The sequence below is a fragment of the Corylus avellana genome, chromosome ca8, assembly GCF_901000735.1.
Source record: "Corylus avellana chromosome ca8, CavTom2PMs-1.0".
In the NCBI taxonomy this organism is placed as follows: Eukaryota; Viridiplantae; Streptophyta; class Magnoliopsida; order Fagales; family Betulaceae; genus Corylus; species Corylus avellana.
Genome location: NC_081548.1, coordinates 1242835 through 1266322, shown reverse-complemented (window position 1 = coordinate 1266322; position 23488 = coordinate 1242835). Strand labels below are relative to the sequence as shown.

At 36.3% G+C, this 23488-nt stretch overlaps 1 protein-coding gene and 2 pseudogenes across 1 annotated transcript; all 3 read right to left on the bottom strand.

The window, feature by feature from the left end:
- Positions 1-666: 666 nt before the first annotated feature.
- Positions 667-3723, bottom strand: LOC132190626 (beta-amyrin 28-monooxygenase-like; annotated as a pseudogene).
- A 2792-nt stretch (positions 3724-6515) lies between these two features.
- Positions 6516-10955, bottom strand: LOC132189484 (beta-amyrin 6-beta-monooxygenase-like; annotated as a pseudogene).
- Positions 10956-19299: 8344 nt separating this feature from the next.
- Positions 19300-21613, bottom strand: LOC132190472 (beta-amyrin 6-beta-monooxygenase-like). Its single transcript, XM_059605472.1, has 4 exons — positions 21089-21613; positions 20236-20674; positions 19969-20156; positions 19300-19799 (listed from the first exon to the last, which is right to left on the bottom strand). Exons 1-4 carry the CDS (start codon positions 21602-21604, stop codon positions 19494-19496), a joined length of 1449 nt encoding a protein of 482 aa, XP_059461455.1. The 5' UTR covers positions 21605-21613; the 3' UTR covers positions 19300-19493.
- Between the last annotated feature and the right edge of the window lie 1875 nt (positions 21614-23488).

Genomic DNA, 23488 nt, shown 5'->3' with positions numbered 1-23488 from the left:
CTTCTAGTTGGTGCTTACGTCAAATTGATATTCCAAATGCCTTTCTTTATGGTTTCCTAGAAGAGGAAGTTTCATGGTTCAACCTCTAGATTTCCTCATCCAAAATTTCTGAATCATGTGTGTTGTCTACATAAATCATTGTATGGCCTTAAACAAATGTCGAGCATGGTTTTCCCGACTTTGCACTCGTCTCTATACACTCTGTTTTATTGGCTCCAAAGCATATTCCTCTTTATTAATTTTTTGCCAAGGATCCTCAATTATCTATTTCCTTATTTATGTTGACGACATTATCATGACCGATTCATATCCTATGGCCATTGAGTCACTCATCAAGTTACTTAATACTGACTTTACAATAAAGGACCTTAGCTATTTCAATTTCTTTCTTGGGGTCGAAACTCTGTCTCTAACCATTTATTTCTCACATAGAGGAAGTACATTGTGGATTTACTCAAAAGATCGAAGTAATATGGCTCTTGCCAAATCAGTAATCACTCCTATGGCTACAGCAAATCGTATAGATTGTATCATTATTTTCTTACCTTTGTATTTGGTGTAAACCCACGCAAGAAAACAAAAAAAAAACAAAAAAACAAAAACAAAAACAAAAACCACCGAAGGAGGAAGTGTGGAAAATACAAACCATTCAATTGTTGATATTTTTCTGTTTGTCGATAGACAGCTGCTGGCATAAGGTTTATTACATCAACTCTTGACACTAATTATTGAGAGGGTGTAGGTGAACCAGAAGACCATTCTCTGGAATAGGTGATGGATTGTATATAAACTTTTCATTCGGATTTACTTTCTCCAATTTGAATTTGGTCACCACATTATGCATGAATGTGAGCATTTCCAATCGTGCGTACTCCTTTCCAGGGCACATTCGAGGTCCTCCTCCAAATGGTACAAAAGTGTATGGTGCAGGCCCCCTCCCTTCAAATCTTGAAGGATCGAACTTCTCTGGTTCAGGGAAATATTCTGGATTTTTGTGTGTTGAATTTACAGTCCAATATGTCTGCAAGAAAATGGATTCACAAAAGTAAATCTCAAGCCGGTTCTAGTTCAGCTTCAAGAGACGGAACCAGGCGGCGGGGGCAGTAGCCTCATTCATGAGAAATCCTGATTCCGTCCCTGTTAGCTTGTATTTGCATAATTGTTACATACCTTCCATCCCGTTGGAATTGTAACACCCGCATAACTAAAGTCAGCTGTGACCTCTCTGAATCCTCCTTGAGCAGGAGATGCTAACCTCATTGCTTCGCATGCCACATTCCAAGAATACTTCATCTTCTGAATGTCTTCCCAATTCAACAATTCATCTTCACCTTTGGACTTCGCAATCTGCAATTGTTCTGTGTCAACCAAACAAACCACTTTCATATCAAATTCAAAAATATGTTTTATTGTGTTTGATGTGGTTATTAAAATATGAATTAAATGATTAAATTTACAATTTTTTGTCTTTATGTAGGATAAGTTGTAGTGTAACATGGTATTAAAATAAAGGTCTTGAGTTTGAACTTTATCTCCGTAATTCACATTCAATTTCACTTAAATATTCTATATGTTGAGTGTCACTTGTTGAGAGCTGAGCCTAAAAAAACACACAAATGTCTATGAAATTGTTTCTACTCTTGTACCACATTCAGTGGTTTGTATCATCGATACTTGTTGCGACAAAATAATTCAAAGATCACAAAATAATAAATAATACAATCACACAAGATACCAAAATTTATGTAGTTTGGCTTAACAAGCTTACATCTATAGGCGAAGATGATCTAGATGAAATTAACTATCATTTATAAAGAGTATTACAAAGAAAACTACTTAAATCCAAAAGATCAGGTTCACCCAATTCTCACTATCGCGCAAAAAAGAAATAAAGAAAGAGAAAACTTCTCTTAATTCCTTGGCCTTTCCGTACTCCAAAACTGAGAGAATACAAGTGAAACAAATGAAGCAAAACGGGTGTATCAAATCTCTTACAAAGCCAATCTTCTTCATTGAAGGACCGAATGGTTGTCTTCAATAATTAAAGGTGTTGTTCTTTCAAAGCTTCTACAAAGAAGCTAAAGAAAAAAAAAAATGAGACAACAAAAATCAACAAGAATGGGGCCACACTTGACTTGTGGAAAGCAAGCCACCACACGACAATACTTTTAAAGATTTACAATGTGGTTGTTAACAGAGTGGCTACAAAGATAGCAAGTGATAATGATTACACATTTGTGGATCATCTCTTAACCCTTTTTGAGGTTAAAGATAACAAGTGGTTAATATATTTAACACTTTTTTAACATAATCCTGAATTAAATGATTAAAATTATAATTTTTTATTTGCTAAAATTTTTAAAATAAGTGAAGATAATTATCACGCGTTTTGAGAAGACCTTCCAAAATTCAAAAACTCTTAATTTACAACCTGAACTTTCAATTTCAATCAATTTACCCCTCTAAATGTTAAAAGTGATAAAATGATGTTTATATCTCTGACTTTTTTATAAAATTTAAAATTTACCCTTATTTCAAATTTAAAAAAAGAAAAAAAAAAGAAGAAAAGAAAACCAAAGGGTAATTTGTTTTTTTTAGGCATTTCTGTTAGAAGTTAACGGTTAAAACTAACAGAAGAGTAAATTGATTAAAATTGAAAGTGCAGAAGTGTAAATTGAGAATTTTTAAATTTTGGAAGTCTTCTCAAAATGCTAGGTAGTTCATGGTCTAAAGTGAAGTTTCCACTAATAAAAATGTACCTCTTAAAACCTCGGCATATACTTGAGGAAGCTCTGCCAGATAATTTAGGACAACTGTAATGGCAGAACTTACCGTATCGTAGCTAGCGATGAAGAAACCTATAATCCTAAGAGCGATCTCCTTCTCCTCCATTCCTCTGCCATTCTCATCCCTTATAAGGATCATGCGAGTCAACAGGTCTTCATGTGTAGACCCTATATTCTCTGACAGCTCCATTTTTCGCTTTCTAATGATGCCCAAAAGCTCCTCACGAACGACTTAGCCTCCTTTAACGGCTCGATTGAAAGTTGTACCCGGAAGATTTACTGGAATGGATACGAGGCCGGCAGTAACAAGATTGAAGGGATTTGCAAATCTGGTTACTTGCTCGTTGTCTTGGATGTTCATAAACAGCCGGCAAGCCAATGCAAAGGTGTACTTCTTTGAGAGTGGGAAAAGCTTCAATTCTTTACAAGGGGTTGACCAATCTGTTTCCAAGTGTTGTTTTGACATGGAATCCATGATGGGTATGTAACGTTGCAGAGCTTCTGGTTTGAGAAAATCAGGGCGAATGGCACGCATTTTGGCTGCCTCTGCTTTGGTAGAATGTTCAGCATCGGTGGGGAAAAGAAAAATTCGATCCAATGAGCGCGGCAACCATGTGGTGAGATGCTTGTTCTGATCACTTGAAAACAAGAATTTGTTCCCAGAAGCACCACAAAAGACAGCAAACTTCTCTCCAAGCAAGGAGGTTCTGAACACGTCTGGTGAGTAGTTGCTCATTCTGTCGGCTATGAATTTCTCTGGATTGCCCCTTTTGCTGGCCTTGGCATATTCCAAAGTTTCACCTATGAAAGGCCATCCTTTTCTCCCTGGTGGAAGCTTGGGGGAAATGAGTTTGTCTCTGTAAATGCAGAAGATCAAGAAAGAAAGAGAAATGCTGAGGATTACAAGCTGAAGTAGATACCCAAGGAAGAGGTCCATATCTCTCTCTAGTCTCTACTTACAAGAAATGAAAATGAATAAAGGCAACTTTGGTGCGAGGCAAGAACCAGCAAACACACCTGGGATTTAAATAGGCAAAAATTGCATGTGTCTACAATTCGCTAAATCTCAACCATTTGTTTGTAATGATCAGCTGGAAACAAACCACATTATTAATATAGAAAAGCGTAGAAAGAAAAAAAAACAAACAAACCATATTTTAAGGGTAGTCTTGCCCGTTAGAGATAAAGATCAAAGCACTAGAAGGAGATAATATTTATGTCATAGTCTAAGATCGAGTTTACTTTGTATTATAGTTCTTGGACTAGTTCAAATATTATCTATTAGTATTTATCTCATAGTCTTAAGAATTTACATTATACTATAGTTCTTAGACTAGTTCAAATATTATCTATTATATAGATTAGATGTAGATCAATTATTATCGACTAGCTTAGAAAAAAAAAAAGAAAAAGAAAAAGGTATAGTTACTAATATTACAAACTCTACATGTTATCTATATATAACATACGCGTAAGATGTGCTCGTGGGTATTAAAGCCTAAAGCACTTTCACATTATTTCATTGCCAACCCAATTTGTATGTTCTTTTTTATTTTTCTGTTTTTCAAAATTACTATTGAATATGTGGGAGTTGTGTATAAAACTCACATAAGAAGACTACAAATTCAATGATAATTTTGAAAAATAAAACAATAGGAGAAGACTTGTGACAAAAAAAAGAATAATTTCTCTTTTAAGAAGGTCGACCACCCCAAAACACGAAACTCGTCGATGGTGGGTAAATCAACCATATATACCATTTGACCTTAATTTTGTTTTTTGTTTTTTGTTTTTTTTTTTTTTAATTTCTTTTCCCTACATTGAGATGGTGCGATTCATTCTGTCACCCATTGCAAATTACAAATGCATGAAATTCTCAATCATAAAGGACAGCCCCTAATGAGCTGCTCAATGGTCCTAGTGTACGTCTACTGTGTACCCCAACGGCTATTATAACCAGGTCTATGTATATTATGGGATCTATAAGTTTAATCATGAATATGAAATATTAAATATAGAATTTTTGGTTCCCAAATCCCAAATGATTGGTACTGTTCATATATATGACAGTTTACAAACCAATAATAGTTTTATTTTTATTTTTTAAAATTACAAAAAAAAAGTAATGTTATATACCACACTTTTATTTCATTTCAGTTTTATCACACCTTGCTAATTTGGCACAATCAATCGGTATTACAAATGAACAAAATTTTCCTCCAAATTGAGACAAAAATAACAAAAAAAAGTAAAGTTAATTAGTGGTACCCCATTAACAAATTGAGATAAAAATGTGATCTATAACATTACTTATTCTGGTGAGAGGAAGAATATAAAAATTGGAGATTACGATCATGGCCTCTACTTTCCAAGTTCCTTATTTCTATTGCCTACTACAAATTGACAAAATTTTCCTCCAAATTAAGTTTGGAGAAATTTTTTTTCATCCATTATGTTAAACATAAATATGCCCTTAGAATATATGATTTTACTTTATTTTTAATAGACAACGTGACAATTAGATACTATAATGACACATATCAATTTAATAAATTAAATATTTTTTTTCTTAAAATAAAAAATTTAATTTAGGGTAAAACTTTGTCCGCTAGAAATGAAGTGCACCAATGGTTTCGCAAATTTTATCTAGCAGCCTTGCATGTTCAGAATGGAGCAAAATATAACAAAAAGAAAGAAGGGAAATAGATGTGAATAATGTGAAGGAGGCAATAAGGCTCTTGAGTCTTGGAGAGAAGGCATAAAACCACTCTCCAGATACTCCCATAGTGTGGACGGCTAGCTTTACCTCTAAAAACAAAAATGTTGTTGGTATTTCACATCAAACATCGGGCTAATAGCTCGATTGAGCGCTACAAAGCCCGTCTTATTGTCAAAGGCTAGCTATCAACAATTAGGGCTGGATTTTTCAGAAACTTTTAGCCTCGTTGCGGAACCCATTAGCTTTCGCACAATTCTCGCCATTGTCATCTCTTCTGTTGGTGCTTACAGCAAATTGATATTCAAAATGCCTTTCTTCATGGTTTTCTAGAAGATGAAGTTTACATGGTTCAACCTCTTGGATTTCCGCATCCACAATTTCCGAATCATGTGTCGTTTACATAAATCATTGTATGGCCTTAAACAAGCATCCCGAGCATGGTTTTTCCGACTTAGCACTCGTCTCTATACACTCTATTTTATTGGCTCCAGAGCATATACCTTTTTATTCATTCTCCGCCAAGGATCCTCGATTATCTATTCCTTATTTATGTTGACAACATTATCTTGAACGAGTCATATCTTGTGGCTGTTGAGTTAGTCATCAAGTTACTTAATATTGACTTTGCAGTAAAGGACCTTGGCTATTTCAATTTCTTTCTTGGGGTCTAAACTCTCTGTCTCAAACAATTTATTTCTGACTTTGCAGTAAAGGACCTTTGCAATGTTCTACGGTTATCAATGTACCCTCCAACAGGTACCCTGGCTGTGGCATTTCTTTTTGTGTTTGGAGCAGAAAAAAGAAAACTTCAACAAGAGTAGTGGTGAAATTAAGAAGCAAGCACTTCACCAATTTAACATGCTTAGGCAAAGAAACAGTTTTACGAATCAAATTTAAATTCTGTATCAAATAAAAGAACAAAATACAGTATTTTTACGACAACTTGAACTTAATTTCATAGTATTTTGAAATGTAACATGCCTGCAGATAACAAATTATTGCTGAGGGTGTACTCTTATTGGATGTGACAGCTTCTGGAATAAGGGTTTATTAAACATGGTTGAGACACCAACTCTTGACACTAATTATTGAGAGGGTGTAGGTGAACCAGGAGACCATTCTCTGGAACAGGTGATATATTGTATGTAAACTTTTCATTCGGATTTACTTTCTCCAATTTGAATTTGGTCACCACATTATGCATGAATGTGAGAATTTCTACTCGTGCATATTCCTTTCCAGGGCACAGTCGAGGTCCTCCTCCAAATGGTACAAATGTGTACGGTGCAGGCCCCCTCCCTTCAAATCTTGAAGGATCGAACTTCTCTAGATCAGGAAAATATTCAGGATTTTTGTTGGTTGAATTTAAAGTCCAGTATGTCTGCTAAAAAATGGATTCAGAAAAGTAAATCCCAAGCAGGTTCTAGAACGGCTCCCAGGACGGAACCAGGGGTGGGGGTGGAGGCAGGGGAGGAACTAGAATATTGAGTTTTGGGGTAAACATTTTTTTTAAAAAAAAAAAAATTGGGAGTACAAAAGCTAATTTTTAAAAGTATTTAATTTTTTCTTTTTTTTTGGGACCACCCTGCCGCGTCAGAGCCTGCTGAGAAAATTGGTTCACACCCCTGGGTGAGATTTTAGCCTCATTCATGAGAAATCCTGATTCCGCCCCAGTTAGCTTGTATATGCATAATTGCTACATACCTTCCATCCCTTTGGAATTGTAAAACCTGCATAACTAAAGTCAGCTGTGACCTCTCTGAAAGCTCCTTGAGTAGGTGGTGCTAACCTCATCGCTTTGCATGCCACATTCCATTGATTCCAAGAATACTTCATCTTCTGAATGTCTTCCCAATTCAACAATTCATCCTTACCTTTGGACTTATCAATCTGCATTTGTTCTGTCAACCAAACAAACCACGTACACTTGAATATTTTACGTGTTGGGTCTCATTTATTGAGGGCTATATTAGAAAGGTACCATTTAAGACCTTGCTATATACTTGGTGAAACTTTGTCAGATAATTCAGGACGACTATAATGGTAGCACCTACCGTATCATAGCTGCCAAAGAAGAAAGCTATAATCATATGAGCGATCTCCTTCTCCTCCATTCCCATTCTCTTCCCTTACAAGGAGTAGGCGAGTCAACAAGTCTATTTGTGAAGACCCTATATTCTGAGAGAGCTCCATTTTTCGCTTGCTAATGATGCCCAAAAGCTCCTCACGAACGAGTTTGCCTCCTTTAACGGCTCGATTGAAAGTTGTACCGGGAAGATTTACCGGAATGGCTACGAGGCTGGCAGTTACAAGACTGAAGGGATTTGCAAATCTGGTTACTTGCTCATTGTCTTGGATGTTCATAAACAGCCAGCAAGCCAATGCAAAGGTGTACTCCTTTGAGAGTGGGAAAAGCTTCAATTCTTTACAGGGGGTCGACCAATCTTTCTCCAAGTGTTGTTTTGACATGGAGTCCATGATGGGTATGTAACGTTGCAGAGGTTCTGGCTTGAGAAAATCAGGGCGAATGGCACGCATTTTGATTGCCTCTGTGATGAAGATCGTAGGTCCCCTGGAACTGCGATCGATTGCACATGTACTTGCGATCGATCGCAATTCTAGACACTTGCGCACCAAGCCTCTGGTTGTGCGATCGATCGCACTTGTACCTGCGATCGATCGCACACGGAGCTGCATTATGTTAAGTTTTTGCGTTTTTTATCTTAAACCGACTTTATGTTGTTATTTTATTAGGGTTAGGGTTTTGGGAGTCGTTATTTCGTTATTTTATTAGGTTTAGGGTTTTGGGGGTATTTATGTCATATTTTATTAACTTTAGGGTTTTAGGCTATAAATATATGCTTATAACCTCCAGAGAAAACAGTTGTCTTTTCCTTCAAAACCTAGAGAGTATCTAGTTTTGTTAAGAAGAATTCTTAGATCTTTAATAGAATCTAGATCTAGAGTTATTTATCCGCAACTTATTGATGTTTTTCGTTGCAGCCTACTAAGTTACGATGCATCAATTGGTATCAGAGCTCAATTACTTTCCATGAATAGGGAGGAGCAACTGCTTTGCAAACATGAACGAGGTGCACGTGCGCACAGAGGCATCACTTAAGGAGCAACCGGCGATTCATTTGAGGCACATGAGTGGTGGGCCAAACAATTGTCGTCGCCAACCAAGACCGCGATTCGCGGAGGCGGAAGGCAAATCTATCGCTGAACCTTGGCAACACACAGAGGATCGATTCAGGGGTATGAGGGATCAAATTGAAGACCTCACTACCCAATTAGCCAACTTGTGTGGTCAACATGGGAACGGATCTAGAAACCCGTTTGCGGAGCGCCGAACGTACGGACGTTAGCACCTTGCGCAAGCTCATGCCAATCGGCGGGTAAGTAGATTCGAACTCAAAATTCAGAAATTCGACGAGGATCTAGAACCCGACGAATTTTTGGATTGGGTGTTGGCTGTTGAAGAGGTTTTTGAATTCAACGGGGTGCCCGATGAACAACAAGTCTCTTTGGTGGTACATACATTCTGGGGAAGAGTTGATGTGTGATGGCAACAACTGAAGAAAACTAGGAAGCGAGAAGGCAAATTGAAGATCAATAGTTGGAAGAAACTATTGAAATATATGCGGGTCGCTTTCTTGCCCCATAGTTATACCATGGGTCAAAAGTCAAAAAATTGGAGACAATGGTCTATGGTTGTGACAAAGAAAACAAACAAATCATACAAAAAATAGGTATTTAGGGAGACATGGAGTGAAGCGAAGAGTCCACGACAGGGCAATTGGACCCTTACTTGCCAACCACAAATCCATAAACCAAATCCATATTCTGTTGAGGAAAAAGAATCTGTGGATGAAGAGTTTGAGGAGTCTGAATTCATTGATGAAGAGTTCAGACATGAAGATGTTGAAGATCCTTCGCAAGGATTCGTGAATTGGGATTCCCCACCAACCTATGATGACGATGTCGATGAGAAAGAACTGATTGAAGGACCTTTGGCATCCGACCTAGAGGACGAGTGTGAAGATGATGGTTTTTCTCCCATGTTTGGCGGCCCCTACCCCGAAGATGATCAATGGGAAGAGGAAGAGCCCACGGGTGACATCGACAATTATGAAGAGGTTGATGAAGACTTTTCAGGTGAAGTGCCTAATTATAATGATGAAGAGGGTTATGTTGATTTTCTTGGTGTTCAAAGTATTTTAAATTCTCCTAACAACAATTGTGATGAGTTCTATGCGGATGAGGAGAATTATATGTTCACAAGGGAAACAACAGTTGACCCGTCCTTGAGTATCTTCATGGCACGTGAAAGGGAGAAGGAACGAGAAAAGAACGGCAAATTTGTAGTATTGCCAAGTGGTGTGTGGGGCTTTCATGACAACCATCAAGGTATTTCGATGATGAGAAGCGCCAAGTTTATTTTGGGGTGTTGCCTTGTTTTGATCTTGAGGAAGGGCGAGTGGAATAAGTTGACTAAGCATCCAAAGGACCGTGGAAAGAACCGGCCGAATTCGAGGGCGAATTCTCTCCAACAAGGGGAGAATGATGCAGATCGTAGGTCCCCTGCAACTGCAATCGATCGTACATGTACTTGCGATCGATCACAATTCCAAACACTTGCGCACTAAGCCTCTGGTTGTGCGATCGATCGCACGTGTACTTGCGATCGATCGCACACGGAGCTGAATTATGTTAATTTTTTGCGTTTTTTTATCTTAAATCGACTTTATGTTGTTATTTTATTAGGGTTAGGGTTTCGTGAGTCTTTATTTCGTTATTTTATTAGGTTTAGGGTTTTGGGGGTATTTATGTCATATTTTATTAACTTTAGGGTTTTAGGCTATAAATATATGCTTATAGCCTTCAGAGAAAATAGTTGCTGTTTATTATTGATTTTGATTAATGAGAATACTTAGAGTTGAGTTTATTCCTCTTTTCCTTCAAAACATAGAGAGTATCTAGTTTTGTCAAGAAGAATTCTTAGATCTTTGATAGAATCTAGATCTAGAGTTATTTATCCGCTGCTTATTGATGTTTTTCGCTTCAACTTACTAAGTCACGCTGCATCACTCTGCTTTGGTAGAATGTTCAGCATCGGTGGGGAAAAGAAAAATTTGATCCAATGAGCGCGGCAACCATGTGGTGAGATGCTTGTTCTGATCACTTGTAAACAAGAATTTGTTCCCAGAAGCACCACAAAAGACGGCAAACTTCTCTCCAAGCAAGGAGGTTCTGAACACGTATGGTGAGTAGTTGCTCATTCTGTCGGCTATGAATTTCTCTGGATTGCCCCTTTTGCTGGCCTTGGCATATTCCAAAGTTTCACCTATGAAAGGCCATCCTTTTCTACCTGGTGGAAGCTTGGGGGAAATGGGTTTTTGTATGTAAACGCACAAGTTCAAGAAAGAAAGAGAAGTGCTGAGGTCCATATCTCTCTACTCTACTTCATAAGAAATGACAATCAATAAAGACAACTTTGGTGTTGGGCAAGAACCAGCAAACATGCATACGGCAAAAATTGCATGTGTCTACAATTCGCTAAATCTCAACCATTTGTTTGTAATGATCAGTTGAAAACAAACCACATTAATAATATAGAAAAGAGTAGAAAGAAAAAAACATACCAACCATATTTTAAGGGTGGTCTTGCCTGTTAGATAAAGATGAAAAGCACTAGAAGGAGATAATATTTATGTCATAGTCTAAGAGTTTACAGTATATTATAGTTCTTAGAGTATTTACAACCCGCTCAGTAATTTTTTTGGCTAAATTTAGCTAAAAAAATCACTTTTATCAATTTTAGCTTCACACTTTTTTAAAGCACCAAGCTCAACATTTTAACTTAGCACTTTTATTATCTCATTAAAATATTCTTTCTCTATCATTTAATATTACTCCTTTATTCTCATTTTATTATTATTTTTATTTCATTTTTCTTCAAACGTTCATAGTTCCAACACATGCATGACTTGATAAGATTATTTTTTTATTGAGAGAAGTTAAAATATATTATAAGATAGTGGGACGATTATTATATTATATTATATTATATATATATACATATATATATATATATATATATATATATATATATATATATAACCTTGTTACAGTAGGTAAGCAAACTGTAGCAGCGCAACATCCTAAGGCCATTTTAGCCAGCCGGATGGGGAGCCTTTTTAAGGCTTTTGCTCAACAAAATAGCCAAAAGGCTCATAGACTAGTTCAAATATTATCTATTATATTAGCTAGATTAGATATACTTCAAATATTATCGACTAGCTAGAGTACGTAAGATACCTACTCATTGTATAGTTACTAATATTACAAACTCTACATTCTATATATTGTTGGAAACTAAACAAATCAAAACGCAAGAAAGTTTTTTCCAAATGGTAGAAGTTATAAGTTCTTTTAATTAATAAGGGACTTTAGTTTTTCTAAACTAATGTGTTTATTTAATTCTCAACTGAAGTCTTAACTTAGAGATGAGTTTTTTGTTATTTAATACAATAAATATAGAGAAGTAAAAGCTTTGTAAGTTAGTCTTTGAATGCCTCTATTTATAGGCTTCGTAAGATGTATCTTCATACAAGTGAAATACGAAGAAAATTTTCTCCACTCTTCTCTAGTCTAATTTTGTTATTTGTCTTTAGTAATAAGAGAGAGAGGGAAATAGAAAGGTAACTAGTTTGTAAACAAGTATTTTATCCTTCAAATTGGTATAAGAGCCCAGTTGTGCCAATTCCCATTTTTGTCCTTTCTAGAAATGGGTTCCAACATAGTCCAACAACAAATCCCTAGATTATCAAAAGATAACTATGGGTCATGATCTATCCAAATGAGAGCCTTGTTTGGGTTTCAAGATCTGTGGGAAGTCATTACCGACGGATTTATGGAACCCACTGAGGAGGAGGAAGCTGAATACACAGCAGATGAGAAGAAGACTCTTAAGAAACAAAGGAAGAAAGATAAAAAGGCCATGTTTCTACTCTATCAAGCATTGGACGAGTCTACCTTCGAGAAAGTTGCCGAAGCAATGACAAGTAAACAAGCATGGGAGATTCTAGCTTCCATCTTCAAAGGAGACGAACAGGTGAAACAAGTCCGTCTCCCATCATTACGGGGCGAGTTCGAGGCTCTTCACATGAAGGATGGAGAATCAATGACTGATTATTTCTCACGATTGCTGGTAATCGTGAATGGTTTGAAAAGAAACAATAAGATGGTTGATGACATCCAAGTCATCGAAAAAGTACTTCGATTCCTTTCCTCTAAATTTGAACATGTTGTTGTAGCTATCGAAGAGTTTAAGGACTTGGAGAAGCTAACAATTGAGGAGTTGTTGGGTTCATTACAAGTACATGAGCAAAGGATGCAGAAGAATGCTAGTTCTAGTGTATTAGAACAAGCATTAGAGTCAAAACTGACTCTAAATGATCAACGCAAATTCAACTCCTATCGTGGTCGTGGTAGAGGCTGGTGGCGTAGTATTTTCCAACAACCATGTCAAAGTCAACAGGAGACTCAAAGTTTCAGAGGTCGAGGACGAGGAGGTTATCGAGGAAGAGGAAGATCCACATATGGACGTGGAAACTCCAAGAATATCCAATGCTACAACTGCAAGAAGTTTGGACACTATGCCTCTGATTGTTGGCACAAAGATGATGAACAAGCAAATGTTGCAGAAGCAACACATGAGGTTCGTAGTTATTCTATTTTACTTCTCGCTCATGATGTTTCAGATTCACAAGATGAGGTTTGGTACCTCGATTCTGGTGCAAGCAATCATATGTGTGGGAAGAAAGATTTGTTCGTTGAACTCACAGAAGGAGTTCGTGGAAAAGTGAACTTGGGAGACTCCACCAAACTCTCAGTTGAAGGCAAAGGGAAGATAAAAATCTATCAAAATGATGGTAAGAAAGGGTACATTTCTGATGTTTATTATGTGCCTAATATGAAAAGCAATATTCTTAGCATTGGGCAGTTGCTCGAGAAGGGGTACACCATACATATGGAGAACTACTCTCTCATTTTGAGAGATACATGTGGAGGAATTGTGGCTCGTGTTCCAATGACCAATAATCGCATGTTCCCGTTACATCTTAACACAAAGTCTAAGAAGTGCTTCTATGGACTCAAGGAAACTGAGTCATGGCAGTGGCATCTTCGCTTTGGCCATCTACGTTTCAGCGGCCTAAAGCTATTATCTTCATTTGGCATGGTGCATGGGTTACCAGTGATCGAGCCACCGGGCAACGTTTGTGAATGATGTATACTTGGCAAGCAGGCACGACTTCCTTTTCGCAGCAGCAAATCTTGCAGAGCAACATCACCATTGCAACTGGCTCATACCGACATACGTGGACCAATAGAGCCCATGTCCTTAGGAGGTAATAGATACTTTATTACCTTCATTGATGACTTTAGCAAAAAACTTTGGGTTTATTTTCTTAAAGAAAAATCAGCTGCCTTTATTGTATTCAAGAACTTCAAAGCCCTTGTTGAAAATCAAAGTGGCCATAAGCTTGTAACTCTTCGTTCTGACCGAGGTGGAGAATACACCTCAAAAGAATTTGATAAGTATTGCAGGGAACAAGGCATAAAGCATCAGTTGACTGCTGCATTCACACCACAACAAAACGGGATTGTCGAAAGAAAGAACCGTACCATTCTTAATATGACCAGAACTATGCTCAAAGAGAAAGGGCTGCCAAAACAATTCTGGGCAGAAGCTATGGCGTGCTCATCTTATCTATTCAACCGATGTCCTACCAAAAGTGTCAAGAATTTGACACCTCAAGAGGCATGGAGCGGCCACAAGCCAAGTGTTACACACCTAAGAATCTTTGGGTGTGTTGCATATTCTCAAGTTCCCGAATCCAAGAGGAAGACGCTTGATGATCGTGGTGAAAAATGTATCTTTCTCGGATATAGCGAAGAGTCGAAAGCATACAAGCTCTACAACTCACTAACAAAGAAATTAGTGGTTAGTAGAGACATTATCTTTGATGAGGAAAGTGTGTGGAGCTGGAGCGATGAAGAGAAGGCCAAAGAACAACAAGTGTTAGAGGAGCCTGAAGAACTCTCAACAGAAGCTCCACCAAGTACCCCATCATCTTCTCAGCCTACCACACCGTCCGCAGCACAGAGGGACTCTACATCTTCTATGGGAGGTAGCAGCAACAAATCCTCCACAAATCAAAGTAAAATGAGAAGTCTAAGGGAAATCTATGAGCAAACAGAAGATGGAGAGACTAATATTTTCTGCCTATATGCTGATCTTGAGCCTCTTACCTTTCAAGAAGCCGTTGAAGAAGATTGTTGGAGATCCGCAATGGACAAGGAGATACATGCTATTTAAAAGAATGACACTTGGGAGTTGACAACACTCCCATAGAACCATAAGGCTATTGGTGTCAAGTGGGTGTACAAGATCAAACACACTGTAGAAGGTGAAGTTTCTCGATACAAGGCAAGACTTGTAACTAAAGGCTACAAACAAAAGTATGGCATCGACTATGAAGAGGTCTTTGCACCAGTTGCAAGACTTGACACAGTGAGATTGTTGATCGCACTTGCGGCTCATCACAATTGGAAGATATACCAACTTGATGTCAAGTTAGCCTTTCTTAATGGCATCCTTGAAGAAGATATGTACGTACAACAACCGGAAGGCTTTATAATGGAAGGAGAAGAAAGCAAGGTGTACCACCTTAAGAAGGCGTTATATGGCTTAAAGCAGGCACCAAGAGCTTGGAATGCATGCATTGATAATTACCTTCATCAGAACGGCTTCACTAAATGTTCATATGAGCATGCTGTTTATATGAAGAAAAACCATCGTGGTGAATTTCTAATCATTTGCCTATATATTGATGATTTGTTATATATAGGAAATAGTGGTGAAATGTTCGAGGAATTCAAGCAATCAATGTTTAAGGAGTTTGAGATGACAGATAACGGGTTGATGTCCTATTTCCTTGGTATTGAAGTGAAGCAACAACAGGGTGGAATTTTCATATCCCAAAAGAAGTACATGAGGGAGATTTTAGAGAAATTCAAGATGGATGGCTGCAACTCTGTGAATACCCCAGTTGAAACAAGCATAAAGTTGTCAAAAGAAGGAGATGGTCGAGTTATTGAACCAACTCTTTACAAGAGTTTGGTCGGAAGTCTGAGGTACTTGACGATCACAAGACCAGATATTGTCTATGGAGTTGGACTTGTGAGTCGATACATGGAGGCACCAACGGAGACTCATTGGTTAGCTGCAAAAAGGATCCTAAGGTACATCAAAGGCACTCTGAATCTTGGTTTATTCTATGCCTATGGTGATGAAGCAAAATTAGTTGGTTATTCAGATAGTAATTGGGGATGTGACCATGATGAGAGGAAAAGTACTACTGGGTATGTATTCTATCTTAGTTCTACAGCATTTTCTTGGACACCCAAGAAACAAGGAATTGTAGCCTTGTCTACCTGTGAGGCGGAGTATGTGGCGACTTCGTCTACTGTTTGTGAAACTATATGGCTAAGGAATCTCTTGAAGGAACTGGAACATTCACAAGAAGAACCGACTGTGATTTACGTGGATAACCAATCAGCTATAAAGTTAGCAAAGAATCCAGTGCAACATGGGAGGAGTAAACACATTGACACTAGGTTCCACTTTCTTAGAGACCACGTCAAGCAGAAAACAATAGAGCTCCAGTATTGCCACAACACTGAACAAGTAACAGATATATTTACTAAGCCATTATCAGGTGCAATTTTCATGAGTCTAAGAGACATGCTTGGCATGAGGAGGTTTTGATTTGAGGGGGCGTGTTGGAAACTAAACAAATCAAAACACAAGAAAGTTTTTTCCAAATGGTAGAAGTTATAAGTTCTTTTAATTAATAAGGGACTTTAGTTTTTCTAAACTAATGTGTCTATTTAATTCTCAACTGAAGTCTTAACTTAGAGATGAGTTTTTTGTTATTTAATACATTAAATATGGAGAAGTAAAAGCTTTGTAAGTTAGTCTTTGAATGCCTCTATTTATAGGCTTCGTAAGATGTATTTTCATACAAGTGAAATACGAAGAAGATTTTCTCCACTCTTCTCTAGTCTAATTTTGTTATTTGTCTTTAGTAATAAAATAGAGAGAGAGAGAGAGAGAGAGAGAGAAATAGAAAGGTAACTAGTTTGTAAACTAGCATTTTATCCTTCATAGAATCATATATAACATACGTAATATGTGCTTTTGGGTATTAAAGGCTTAAAGCCTAAAGCACTTAGACATTATTTCATTGCCAACCTAATTTATATGCCCTTTTATTTTTTTATTTTTCAAAATTATTATTGAATCTGTAGAACTCGTGTATAAAACTCATATAAGATTACAGATTCAATGATAATTTTAAAAAGTAAAAGAACAGGAGAAGACTTATGGCAAAATAATAATAATAATAATAATCATTTCTCTTTTAAGAAGGTCAACTACTGCAAAACACAAAACTCGTCGAAGGAGTGTAAATCAACCATACCATTTGACCTTAATTAAAATTTTTTTTTTTTTTTTCCCCTACATTGAGATGGTGCGATTCATTCTGTGTCACCCATTGCAAATTACAAATGCCTGAAATTCTCAATCATAAAGGACAGTCCTAATTAATGAGCTGCTCAATGGTCCTAGTGTCTACTGTACCCCAACTGCTATTATAACCAGGTTTATGTATATTATGGGATCTATAAGTTTAATCATGAATAGGAAATACTAAATATGGAATTTTTGGTTCATTGCTTTAAAATAAACTCCCCCCCGCCCCGCCCCAATGATTGGTGTTGTTATATATGACAGTTTACAAACTTATAACAGTTTTTTTTTTTTAAAAAAAAAAAAAATTACAAAAAAAAGTAATGTTATACACCACATTTTTATTTCAGTTTTATCACACCTTGCTAATTTGGCACAATCAATCAACGGTATTACATATGAACAAAATTTTCCTCCAAATTGAGACAAAAATAACAAAAAAAGTAACGTTAATCAGCAGTAACCCATTAACAAATTGAGATAAAAATGTGATCTATAACATTACTTATTCTGGTGAGAGGAAGAAAATAAAAATTGGAGATTACGGTCATGGCCTCTACTTTCCAAGTTCTTTATTACTATTGCCTACTACAAATTGACAAAATTTTCCTCCAAATTAAGTTTGGAGAAACTTTTTTTTCATCCATTATGTTAAACAGAAATCTCTCATCAGAATATATGATTTTACTATTCATTTTAATAGAAAACGTGACAATTAAATACTATAAGGACAAATATCAATTTAATAAATTAATTGTTTTTTTTTCTTAAAAAAAAAAATAATAATTTAGAGTAAAACTTTGTCCACTAGAAATGAAGTGCAGCAATGTTTTGGCAAATTTTATCTAGCAACCATGCATGTTCAGAATGGAGCAAAATATAACAAAAAAGAAAGGAGGAAATAGATGTGAATAATGTGGAGGAGGCAAGGGTGCATGTCATGTGCATCCGATGCCTACAAGCTCCTCTATTTAAGGCTCTGGAGTCTTGGAGAGAAGGCATAAAACCACTCTCCAGATACTCCCATAGTGTGGACGGCTAGCTTTATCTCTAAAAACAAAAATGTTGTTGGTATTTTGCATCAAACATCGGGCTAATAGCTCATTGAGCGTTACAAAGCCCGCCTTATTGCCAAAGGCTATCATCAACAACAAGGGCTGGACTTTTCAGAAACTTTAAGACTCGTTGCCAAACCCTTTAGCGTTCGCACAATTCTCTCCATTGTCGTCTCTTCTAGTTGGTGCTAATTGCAAACTGGTATTCAAAACGTCTTTCTTTATGGTTTTATAGAAGAAAAAGTCTACATGGTTTAACCTCCTGAATTTCTGGTTTAACCTCCTGAATTTCCGCATCCACAATTTTTGAATCATGTGTGTTGTCTACATAAATCATTGTATGGCTTTAAACAAGCGTCTCAAGCCATATCTAAGCATGAGAGTTCATGTAAGCAACGGACTGTTGCTTGAAGCCATATGGAGGCCGAGTATCCCCTCACGTCTTCATATTCTTTGATGGGACAATACAGGCGCAACCTAGTAGTCATCTAATCCAGTCTTTCATGCATATATAGAAATAGATTTTCATTTTATATGTGATCACGTTTTAATTCACAACTATATATTCATTAATATTGATTTGGAAGTCTCAACCAACTCTTGGGTTTTTTTTTTTTTTAACAGTATGTGAATTAATTGTTGAATAAAAATGTGATATTTAGCATTCCTCTAAGAGCAATGCTCTATGCTTATCAATGTACCCTCCAACAGGCACCTTGGTTGTGGCATTTCTTTTTGTGTTTGGACCAGCAAAAAGCATATTACACTTGCCTGATCATGCAAACTTCAACATGAGTAATTAGTAGTGTAATTAAGAAGCAAGCACTTCACCAATTTCACATGCTTAGGCAAAGAAAATGTTTTACAAATCAAATTAAAATTCTGTGTCAAATAAAAGAAGAAAATACAGCATTTTTAAGACAACGTATTTTGAGATCTAAGATACCTGCAGATAACAAATTATTGCTGAGGGTGTGTTACGAACCTAATTTCGTAACAGGATAAATTAGGTTCTAAGGGAACTTAGACCTTTCAAACACAATGGTTTGGGATTAATTTTTTTCATATCATAACCGCTTTAAATAGATGATTTATTACATATTCTAGGGCTGAGTCAGCAGCTCTTATTGAAATATAAACTAGGCTGAGTCATCAAGAGTCTTACATGAAAATAAAGACTAATATAGAAATAAAGACAAATCTATATAAAATAAACTATTAAGAGATTTGAAGACCATCTTAAAGGACCGTAACATGGTGTTCTCTTATTAGATGTGACAGATTCTGGAATAAGGGTTTATTAACCATGGTTGAGACACCAACTCTTGACACTAATTATTGAAAGGGTGTAAGTGAACCAGAAGACCATTCTCTGGAATAGGTGACAGATTGTAATTGTATATAAACTTTTCATTCGGATTTACTTTCTCCAATTTGAATTTGGTCACCACATTATGCATGAAAGTGAGAATTTCTACTCGTGCATATTCCTTTCCAGGGCACAGTCGAGGTCCTCCTCCAAATGGTACAAAAGTGTATGGTGCAGGCCCCCTCCCTTCAAATCTTGAAGGATCGAACTTCTCAGGATCAGGAAAATATTCTGGATTTTTGTGTGTTGAACTTACTGTCCAGTATGTCTGCAAGAAATTGGATTCAAAAAAGTAAGTCCCGAGCCAATTCTAGATTGGCTTGTAAGAACGGAACCAGGGGGCGGGGGGACCATAGCGTGGTTAATGCTTTGCCCCTACAATGAGAAATTTTGGTTCCGCCCCTGTTGGCTCGTATGTACGCATAATCGTTACTTACCTTCCATCCCTTTGGAATTGTAAAACCTGCATAACTAAAGTCAGCTATGACCTCTCCGAATGCTCCGAGAGCAGGTGGTGCTAACCTCATTGCTTCACATGCCACATTCCAAGAATACTTCATATTCTGAATGTCTTCCCAATTCAACAACTCACCCTCACCTTTGGACTTTGCAATCTGCATTTGTTCTGTCAACCAAACAAACCACGTACACTTAATAGTTTATGTGTTGGGTCTCATTTATTGAGGGTTATATTAAAAATGTACCTTTTAAGACCTTGCTATATACTTGGGGAAACTCCGCCAGATAATTCAGGACGACTGTAATGGTAGCACCTACCGTCATATAGCTGCCGATGAAGAAACCTAAAATCATATGAGCGATCTCCTTCTCCTCCATTCCTCTGCCATTCTCATCCCTTACAAGGAGCAGGCGACTCAACAAGTCTACTTGTGAAGATCCAATATTCTCTAAGAGCTCCATTTTTCGCTTTCTAATGATGCCCAAAAGCTCCTCACGAATGAGTTTGCCTGCACTCACTGCACGACTGAAAGCTGTGCCCGGAAGATTTATAGGAATGGAGAAGAGGCCAGCAGAAACAAGACTGAAGGGATATGCAAATCTGGTTACTTGGTCGTGGTCTTTGATATTCATGAACAGCCGGCAAGCCACTTCGAAGGAGTAGTTCTTTAACATTGGGAAAACCTATAATAAATTCAATGATTAATCTTTGCCAATCTTCTCATTTCACATAGTATTATAAATTAATTAATAATTAAATGCATTCGTTATATAGAAATATATATGGAAGAAAAATAAAAAAGAGTGGAGAGATGTATGGGCTACGTTGTTTTAGTACTACATATATTGAATTGTATTACATAACTTTGCATTTATAAAGAGACAATGAGTAGTGTGTAAAAAACAATAGACTTACTCTAACATAACGGGAATATATAAACCCTACAAGGAAATATAATAAAGAAGAACATAAAATATTCTAACACTATATATTGGCTAGCTTAAACTTCTAGAATAAATGGTGATTTAATATGATATCAGAGCAAAGGTCCTAGTGTTATAAATGTTTGCTTTTGAGATAAGCGGTGATTAACTAACCTTCACTTGTTTACAAGGGGACCAATCTGTCTCCAAGTGTTGTTTTGACATGGAATCCATGATGGGTATGTAACGTTGCAGAGCTTCTGGATTGAGAAACTGAGGGCGAAGGGCATGTATTTTGGCTATCTCTACTTTGACAGAAAATTCAACATCGGTGGGAAAAAGAAAAATTTTCAATATTGAGCGCGGCATCCATGCGATGACATGCTTGTTCTCACTTGTAAACAAGAACTTGTTCCCAGAGGCACCACAAAAGACAGCAAAGTTCTCTCCAAAAAAGGAGGTTCTGAACACTTGTGGGGAGTACTTTCTCATTCTATCGGTTATGAATTTCTCTGAAGTGCCATTTTTGTTGGCCATGGCATATTCCAAAGCTTCACCTATGATAGGCCATCCTTTTCTGCCTGGTGGAAGCTTGAGGGAAATGGGTTTGCGTCTGTAAATGCGGTAGATGAAGGAAAGAGAAATGCAGAGGATTAGAAGCTGAAGTAGATACCAATGGAAGATGTCCATATCTTTCTACTTAATAAGAAATGACACTCAAGCAACTTTGGTGTTGGTCAAGGATACCAGCAAACATACTTGGGATATAAATAGGCAGTGGCGGAGCCAAGAATTGATTTTAGTAGGGGCGACATTAAAATAATAAAATAATATTTTATTTTTTATAACATAAACAAAATGATAAATACAATTTAAAATAAAAATATTTCATAACACAATATAAAAAATTTATTCTTCATGAAGCTTATATGACTATCATTTATTTGATACTTTTTCTTTTTTTTGTCGACTGAAATTCACTGTCCTCCAAAAATCAACCTGAAAAGAGATATTGTAGGAAATAGTACTAAGAAATTAGATTTTTTTTTTTCTAATTATACTAAGAAATTAGTTGATTGATATGTTAGTTGACTAGTATATTCTTACAAAATGATGAAAAGTCTAGAGACTTAATAACTTATGAGCATGTTTGAAATTACATAGAAAAATAGAACTTTGTCTCTAAAATTTTGTTAAAAAAAATTTCCATTGAAAAACTTTAAGGGTTGCATTTGGATCCCCTCCAGTCCGTTTGGACTAGAGGGGATCCGGTCCTTGTTATTGTAGGGGCATAATTGTCTCCAAATTTTTGGTACCATGTCTTAAGTGTTTTTTTTTATTTTCTTTTTACAATTACTAATGTTTGGTAAAAAAATGAAAAAGAAAAAAAAAAAAAAGGAAGACATGTAGTGATTTTTTTATTTCATTATAGCAAAATAAATGGTTAATTTGATTTTTATTTTCAAAAAATAAAATAAAATTGCATAACAAACTTTAGTAGGTGTTTGGGTGCATGGAGAAACAATACATTAAGACAATTCTCTATCTGAGTTTACTTATATAATTGACAAAAACCCAATAAAAAATAGCTAAAAAAATAAAAAAGTAATTGAAGCCTGCTTTACTTGCCCCACGTAGAGACTACAAATGGCTTTTCTTTCTCAAGCCATAAGCCACCTCACCTATATCTCTCATCAATCAACACCTCAGCATATAATTAATGCTTCCACCTACTCAACTTTAGCACTTTTTCAATTCTTGGTCCTCTAGATTTTTCTCTGCACCTCCATACAAACACAAACCAGAAGAAGTGAAGAAAATAAGATTTTACTCTCTACTGCATGATGGCGGTTACCACGAGAGGCGACACGGGGGCGGTAAACCCACAGTAGAACTCTTTTAAAATTCATTAAGGATTTTCAATCAAAATTTGAAGGGTGCCCCTAGTAGAAAAAATTATCAGGGCACCTTGGCCTTCTTTTTATCGTTCAAATGGTCAATATGTGGAGAAATGAGGATATTTTTTATTAAAGAGAGAGAGAGAATAAATTTATATTTTATCAATGGAGAGAGAGTAGATAATAGTTTATTATTAAAAAAAGATAGTGGGTGAATTTTTTTTAGTGTTTCTAGTCATAGTTTATAGATAAATGTAGTAGTTTTTTTTTTTTTTTTTGGCTAAATTTAGACTCTAGTCTCTTTTATGTAGGATTAGACTCTAATGTAATTTATGCTTTGAGATTTGAGGCTTTTCTAAAAGAAATAGCCGTATGCTAATAGCCCACTAAAAATACTCATTTTTCTTAGACACTAGTAGTCATTTAATTGTGCTTAGTTTGTTTCGTAAGTAGTTTAAATTATTATGTGTTTGTGACCTCGTTAGATGAAGATTTTTAATAGTTACTTTGATTTTTTTTTTGGATAATTTGATGAGTTTGATTTGATTTGTGATGCATATATTATGGTATAATTTATTTTTTGATTGTATTTATTGTATTATAAAAAATATATATAATACATAAAGAGAAAAAAAAATTATTTTTTTACGCCCCTGGTAATTCCAATTCCTAGATC